General features: G+C 40.1%; 2 protein-coding genes across 2 annotated transcripts in view; both read left to right on the plus strand.

The window, feature by feature from the left end:
• Positions 1-3494: 3494 nt before the first annotated feature.
• On the plus strand, positions 3495-7918 carry LOC107851383 (diacylglycerol kinase 2; the record flags this gene model as incomplete). The annotated part of the gene is given in 7 exon segments (XM_047400494.1): positions 3495-4681; positions 5165-5540; positions 5824-5900; positions 6143-6262; positions 6351-6515; positions 6752-6889; positions 7393-7918. Coding segments are annotated over 7 exon segments (2145 nt in total). The 3' UTR covers positions 7549-7918.
• The window catches only part of LOC107857067 (protein DELAY OF GERMINATION 1), a 6003-nt gene continuing 5100 nt past the window's right edge, over positions 7390-8292 (plus strand). Inside the window, exon 1 of the mRNA XM_047400495.1 lies at positions 7390-7512. The gene's annotated coding sequence lies outside the window, so the exon portion shown is untranslated. The remainder of the gene's footprint in view (positions 7513-8292) is intronic.

An 8292-nucleotide genomic window follows, 5' to 3' on the forward strand; every position in this document is an offset into this window, starting at 1 on the left:
ATGAAGAGGTTAAGAAGAAAGTGGAGATCAAGAAAGGGGCGTATGCTAAGTTGGTTGAGAGTAAGGACGAAGAAGAGACGGGTAAACAGGAAAGAGTACAAGTTAGCTAGGAAGGAGGCTAAGTTAGCAGTTACGGCGGCTAAGATGGCAGCATTTGAGAGCTTGTATGTGGGGTTACAGGAGAAAGGAGGGGAAAAAAGGTTGTTTAGACTCGCTAAGGCTAGGGAGAGGAAGGATCGTGAACTCGATCAGGTGAAGTACATTAAGGGGGAGGATGGTACAGTGTTGGTGGAGGACGGCCACATTAAGAATAGATGACAGTCATATTTTCATAGGCTCTCGAATGACGAAGGGGATAGAGCTATTGTGTTAGGGGAGCTGGAGCACTCAGAGGAGTGTCGGGATTTTAGTTATTGTAGATGTTTTAAGGTAGAGGAGGTTAGAGAGGCTGTTCGCAGGATGCGAAGGGGTAGGGCGACGGGGCCTGATGAGATACCTGTGGATTTTTGGAAGTTTTCTGCGAGGCTAGTTTAAGGTGGTTGACTGGATTGTTTAACGGAATTTTCAAGACGGCGAAAATGCTCGAGGCTTGGAGGTGGAGTACTATGGTCCCTCTTTATAAGAACAAGGGTGACATTCAGAGTTGCAATACCTATAGGGGTATTAAGTTATTGAGTCACTCTATGAAGATTTGGGAGAGAGTGGTCAAGGTGAGGCTGAGACGGATACTGCTGGAACAGTATCGAAAAAGAAAGAAGGACCTGCACATGGTGTTTATCGACTTGGAGAAGGCATACGACAAAGTTCCTAGGGAGGTGCTTTGGAGATGTTCGGAGGTGAATGGAGTCCCGGTGGCATATATTAAAGCAATTAAGGGCATGTATGATGGAGCTAAAACCCAGATGAGGACGGCAGGAGGAGACTTATAGCATTTCACTGTCTTGACAGGATTGCATCAGGGATCTACTCTTAGTCCTTTTTTGTTTGCTTTGGTGATGGATGTGTTGACGCGACATATTCAAGGAGAGGTGTCTTGGTGTATGCTTTTTGCAGATGATGTAGTTTTGATTGATGAGACGCGGTGTGTGTGAATGATAAATTAGAGGTGTGGAGACAAACTCTTGAGTCTAAAGAGTTCAGGTTGAGTAGAAGCAAGACAAAATATTTGGAATGCAAGTTTAATGACGTGAGGCTGGAGAATGAGGTGGTAGTGAAGTTGGAATCACAGGTGGTATGTAAGAGGGATAGTTTCAAGTGTCTTGGGTTCGTGATTCAGGGTAACGGTGAGATTGACGAGGATGTCTCGCACCGTATTGGGGCGAGATGGATGAAGTGGAAGCTCGCTTCGGGGGTGTTGTGTGATAAGAAGGTGTCGCCTAAGCTTAAAGGCAAATTCTACAGGGTGGCAGTTCGTCAGGCCATGTTGTATGGAGCGGAGTGTTGACCAGTTAAGAACTCCCACATTCAAAAAATGAAAGGTGGCGGAAATGCGGATGTTGTGTTGGATGTGTGGGTTGACTAGGGGGGATAGAGTTCGGAATGAGACTATCAGAGAGAAGGTTGGTGTGACTCCAGTGGAGAATAAGATGCGGGAAGTCCGATTGAGATGGTTTGGACACGTGATGAGGAGGGGCATGGATGCCCCGGTTCGTAGGTGTGAGAGGCTAGCTTTGGATGATTTTAGGCAGGGTAGGGGTCGGCCGAAGAAGTACTGGAGAGAGGTGATTAGGCGGGACATGGAGCAGTTACAGCTCATTGAGGACATGACCCTAGATAAGAAGATATGGAGGACGCGAATTAGGGCAGAAGGCTAGGTTCAGTTTGGGTCGCTAGTGTAGGGCATTACTTGGTGGGGGTAGTATTCTTGTTATGATACCTTGTTTCATGCTTTATTACGAATCTGTTTACTTTTCTTTGTTTACTATTACTTGTGGGTGTCGTATTTATGTTATGCCATCTTGTTCCATGCTTTACTATGAATTTGTTTATTACCGTGTCTCGAGCCGGGGGTCTATCGGAAATAGCCTTTCTACTTCTTTAGAGGTAGAGGTATGGACTGCGTACATCTTACCTTCCCCAGATCTCACTATGTGGGAATACACTGGATTTGTTGTTGTTGTTGTTGTCTTACTTGTGGGATTATGATGGATATAATGTTGTTGTTGGAAGCTGTTGTGGATTTGGGCAGAGGGGGTGGCTTAGTAGAATTGATGGCTTAAAATCAAATTGTAATACGAGGTCTCAAATATATTTAGTAATATTAGCTTCTACTTGCGTTTCACATATGTCTTAGTTCTTATATTTCGCTCTTGTCTGTGCCACGTGCATATCATGTGTTGCACGTGCATTTTGTACGTCGCAAGTGCATCACGTGTGTATTAGTTTTAAAAAAAAAATAGCATATATATTATTGTTAAACACGTGTCTGAGTTATACATAAAGTAACAGAAGATTAATGTATTTGCATTAATTTTAGCTTGTTGGCTTATGTTTTTTTACTACTTATATCAAAATTAAAGGTGCCAGTTAATATTCTTGGTAAAATTTGGGGCCTAAGGCATATGACTTATTGGCCACAGAGCTGGTCCTGGGTATTTATGAATGGTGAGGGCATGGTGAATGGGAGGGGAGCCTTGGAGTAACTAGTAAGGTTGATGTCATGTGACCAGGAGGTCACAAGTTCAAGTCTTGAAAACAGCCTCTTACAAAAATGCAAGGTAAGGCTGCATACAATACACCCTTGTAGTGGGGCATTTCCCCGGACCCTACGCATAGTGGGAGCTTTAGTGCATCGGGCTGCCCTTTTTTAAGGGCATTGTGAATTGAGAATTCTACCTTCAAACCCATGTGTTTTTTTTTATTCGCCATCCTCTTAGGGGGTGGCAGAAGTGTGGAATGTCAACCTTTTATTGGGTTCTTTGTTTTGTGAATGAAAAACATGAAGAGTGAGGTTTAGTCTAGTTTGCTTCTTTTAATTGTAGTGGATGTCTGATGAGACCATATAACTCATGAATTACAATCCTACGCACTATTTTATTGCACGTTTATACATGTGTTATTTCTTGCACCTACTAAAACTCCATTATGCATGTTTGAATTTGTTCGTAGTGTTCCTTCAGATGATACTGAGGTCATATTATGTTTGTCAGGATTTACGACAACAAAATGGTTCTTACAGAAGACATGCTCATTTATTATGTTATTGAAAAATCTATAATCTTATACTATATCATGTTTAGCTCTTCATTTATTATGTTTAGCTCTAAGATATCATTGATAGAACAGCTCTCTGATGGAAATGCAGTTTGACTGAAGAAGTAGCAATGTGTTGTCGTTTATCCTTGCTCGTCATATGATATATTTCTGGATGTAGTTTATTTTTCGCCACATTAATTTACTACTATACTATCTATTAAAATTTCTTTACTTTGCTTAACTTGTTTTGTAAGATTTAAACAAAGTTTCTTTTGGTAGGTTAAGGTTTCCATTACCAGAATTGGCTCCATGGGGAATAGCATCCAAGCTTTTTATAGGAATTGAAAAAGAATAATGAGACATTGGATTAACAATGGTTGATACCAGTGTTTCATTGTTGAGGTTGCTGAACAGTTCAGACTTTTTTAGTTCCTATATCTTCGCTTGGTTGGTTACTGGATCCGTTGGACTCTTGGTTGTTATTTATGTACTCCTTAAGTGGCAACGGAAGACATCTCTCAATTGGGTTAAAGCTGCTGCTGTAGCAAAGAAGCAAGCGTGGCAGAAGCTGAAGGTTCCCTTATCCCATCATACGTGGATTGAAGATTTTGCTTATAGTGTGCAGCCATCCACATGCAGCGTGTGCCTCTCATCACTCGTTTCTCCACATAACTTAAGTACAAAAGCTGCATCACATTCTCCAGTACATCGTTGCTCTATCTGTGGTGTGGCAGCCCATTTTGGTTGTTCTCTGTTTGCCTCAAAGGATTGCAAATGTGTAGCACAGGCCGGATTAAGCCATGTACGTCACCATTGGTCCGAAAGATGGATTGACTTGGACGAGAATCCTGAGATGTCTGCATTTTGTTTCTATTGTGATGAACCTTGCGGTGTTCCGTTTCTTGATGCATCTCCTACTTGGTATTGTTTATGGTGTCAACGATTGATACATGTCAAATGCCATGCCAAGATGTCCGAAGAATGCGGTGATATTTGTGATTTGGGTCCTCTCAGGAGGCTTATTCTCTCTCCACTCTATGTTAAAGATTTAGAAGCTGAGACAAAAGGTAGCGCAATATTAAGCTCTCTGGCAGAAAAAATGCATGCCAATGGGCATGTGAGACGAAAGCGACATCGGAACAGACATGGAAATGACCACATAAATTGTAAAGTGGAAGACGATTCTGCTTTAAGGCAAGCGTTGGATTATGTGATCAGATCCCTGTTGGGTTTGAAGCTGTCCAACAGCGAGAAGAATAATGGCTACTCTGTAAAATGTAACAAGCTGGGCGGCAGAAAAGGTAGCCAGAACGGACTGGCCTGGAACAAGCAGGAAAGTAGAATCTTGGGCATATCTAAAAAGTATGCACTATTGGATTTACCTCAGGATGCTAGACCTCTTTTGGTTTTCATAAATACTAAAAGTGGAGCTCAAAATGGTCCTGCCCTAAGAAGGAGATTAAACATGCTGTTGAATCCTGTTCAGGTGAACTTCCAATTTAAGATTAAGAGTTAACTAGTAATCATGTATATTTAGCTGTCACATGCACATACTGTAAAAGGAAATAACTAGAATAATTAGCTAATGAGCAAATGATAGTAGATGTACTTAAACACTATCTGAATGCCTCAACTTAGTAGCTTGGTCCAATGTTTTGTTTTGGCCAGGATGAACCTCATGCTTCCAAGTCACAAATGCTAGTTCTCTCCGATATGTCTTCTTCATTTAGAATGTGATCTATCACCATCCTCATTTTCCTCCTTATTTTGAGCTCATTTTGTAACTTGACATAATCTAAGTTGTGGAATAATTTGTTTATATTATAAAGTTCTAATCTAGTGAAAATTAGAGAGAGGCATTCTTTTAACAGTTGTCTTCCTTCTCTCTATCGATCTATCTGCCATGAGAAGTGTTGTCTCTATATTCAAGCATTCACACTGCATAAGAATTTTATTTTCATAAATGCAGGTATTTGAACTTGGTCAGTCACAAGGACCGGAAGCTGGTTTAGAATTATTTAGCAACTTGCAATACTTCCGTGTCTTGGTCTGTGGCGGTGATGGGACTGTTGCTTGGGTCCTTGATGCTATTGAGCGGCATAACTTTGAATCTCCTCCACCAGTAGCAGTTCTTCCTCTGGGAACTGGAAATGATTTGTCTAGAGTCCTGCAATGGGGTGGTGGATTTGCGATGGTTGAAGGGCAAGGTGGACTAAGACCCTTTCTGCATGATTTGAGTCATGCTGCCGTTAAAATGCTTGATCGTTGGAAAGTGAACATAATTGAAGAAAAATCAGCTTCTGACACCCCTAAGGTGCAATCAAAGTTCATGCTGAATTATTTGGGTAATCTTCCATCTGTTTGCACATTGTGACTTTTTGTCTTATTTAGTTTGGGTTTTGGATGCCGTTTGCCTGCCTAGGGTGGGGGGAGGGGGCTTATGATGTTAAGCCAGAATTCAATGAAAAGATCCTTTTATTCTTCTATATTTAGCTGTGATGCTTGGACCTGCCTTTTCGTACTTATACCAGCACTGCACTAAAAACTGTAATGCCTCTTGATGCTGCTTGCGCGCCCTGTCACTAGAACCTTTTTATCTATCTAATTACTGAATCTTTTCTGTTACAGGTATAGGATGTGATGCAAAGGTTGCATATGAATTTCATATGAACCGGGAAGAAAACCCTGAGAAGTTTAACAGTCAGGTAGGAACATGCCATTTTGAGCCTCTGTGATCTTTACACTATAGTTGTTTCATAACATAATATATGAGAATGTTTATTTATTCGTCCTTGAGAATAATCTTTACAGTTGCCCATATATGTTCTCCAGGAGATACTATATATATAAAAACAATGGACATCGTTGAAGATGATTAGTTTTTATTGCTTGTATTTGGCAATTTACTGTTCGTGTTTGTGTGTGTCTAATCAAGCTTCTCCTACAGTTTGTAAATAAATTGCGATATGCAAAAGAAGGTGCTAGAGATATAATGGGCAGAGCTTGTGCAGATTTGCCCTGGCAAGTATGGCTTGAAGTTGATGGGAAAAACATAGAGATCCCCAGGGTATACACTGCAAAATTTGGAAGTCAAAACTGCTTCTTGCTTTCCCATTTGCAATTCCTAATCGTTCCCCTCATTTATAATCTATCAGGATACTGAAGGCTTGATTGTGCTAAATATTGGTAGCTATATGGGTGGAGTTAATCTGTGGCAAAATGAATTCGAGCATGACGATGACTTCAACGACCAGTCAATGCATGACAAAATACTTGAAGTGGTTTGTGTTTCTGGAGCATGGCACCTTGGCAAGCTACAGGTGTGGAGAGTTTCCTTGTGCTTTCATTTCTATCTATTCATCAATTCTAACATTTGTTTTTGCCTTTGCTGTTTGTTGTGTAAGCTTTCATGGACGATGGTCGACAATTTAAAATACCACCTGTCAAGTAGTAGTTATATTATATGCATGATAGGTTTCTAACTTAAAGCTTCTTTTGTTGTTACTATAAAGAATTGGACTCTTTTGCTTTCCTTCTTACAATCTTTGTCGTTTAGGTTGGACTTTCTCAAGCGAGGAGGCTAGCCCAAGGGGGAACGGTAAGGATACATGCTTCTAGTCCGTTTCCTGTACAGATTGATGGGGAGCCTTTCATACAGAAACCGGGTTGTTTAGAAATAACACATGGTGGACAGGTACCTAAATTTCCTTGGTTAAACTAACATTAGTCATGACAGGATATTATATGGAACAAGTTCTGATTACCTTACAACTTGAAACCTTTTGATGTATCGTGACTGAATTCTGACTATCGATCAAGTGGATATTTCTGATGAAACAGTAGATTTAAGAAGGGCAATACATTTCTTTTCTTATGCCGTTTCAAGAGGATTCTACAAAGCAATTAGGTTATTGATACTTCAAAATACTAGTCTTTATTTGTTTAAAGAGCATACGATGTTATTGACATCTATTTATTCTGGTTTTGCACTTAAAGGCTGCATAAGGCTGAACTCATGAATTGGACTCCACAAAATAGGTTATTAGAATCCGTCTGTAACTCGCTTAAGTTTATTCAAAGATGTCAAGATTCTTGTGGAGTTAATTGCGTTCTCGCTAGAATTCAATCAGAAATTTCTGGATCAAATTGAAGGTTTCAATCTGTCCTCTTAAATTCTCCATCTTGTACCATTTCCAGATGTTCATGTTGAAGAAGGCATCGGGGTCCAACGAGCCTAGAGGTCACGCAGCTGCTATTATGACAGAGGTTCTGGTGGATGCTGAATGTAAAGGTCTCATAACCGCGGCTCAAAAGAAGGTACTTCTTCAGCAGATTGCTCTCCAGCTTTCTTGATTTCAACACCTTGGTGAATATTTTCACTTTCATACACTGACCTTATTCAGCTCATACATAACACAACTTTAGTCATTCACATTCTTTTGCTTTTGTTTTCCTAACCACGGAAAATTTTGTACACTAAAGAGAGTGAAAGATTTATTAGATATAGGCGATACGAGATTATATAGAAGATGTGAGTTCCAAATGTATATGAGCATACAGTTTTCTTCTACAAAAAATAGGTGGAATCTCTCAACTGTTGCAACATGAAGAATTCTTTGTGGTTTGACAAAGGTTATCTGTTATTTCATTTGTATGAAGTATTGCACAAACACTACTTTTACTATGTATTGTTTTAGTTTAGTAGATATGATTGTTCACAACATGACAAGTTGTGTGGACTCTTCACTTTTGATACCGCAGCCGTGTCGGACTCTCCAAAAATACACTATTTTTGAAGCACCCATTGACATTGTCCGAGCAACATTGAGTCTATACTAGTTATTTATGCTACATCTAGTTATTCTCCTTTTGAGTCGAAAGTCCAATAGAAACAACCTCTCTGCCTTCCAAGGTAGAGGTAAGTAAGGCATGCATACACACTATCCTCTCCAAACCCCGCAGCGTATTATTATGTGCATTGTAATCAATAGGCATAGATTGCTCTTAGAGTATGCACACGTCATCGAGGGCGGAGTTAGATAGGATCGAGGAAAAATTATATTATTTTTACATTGTTGTGGTTAGGACAAACATTTT

This window comes from Capsicum annuum, chromosome 12, assembly GCF_002878395.1.
Source record: "Capsicum annuum cultivar UCD-10X-F1 chromosome 12, UCD10Xv1.1, whole genome shotgun sequence".
NCBI classification, from domain to species: domain Eukaryota; kingdom Viridiplantae; phylum Streptophyta; class Magnoliopsida; order Solanales; family Solanaceae; genus Capsicum; species Capsicum annuum.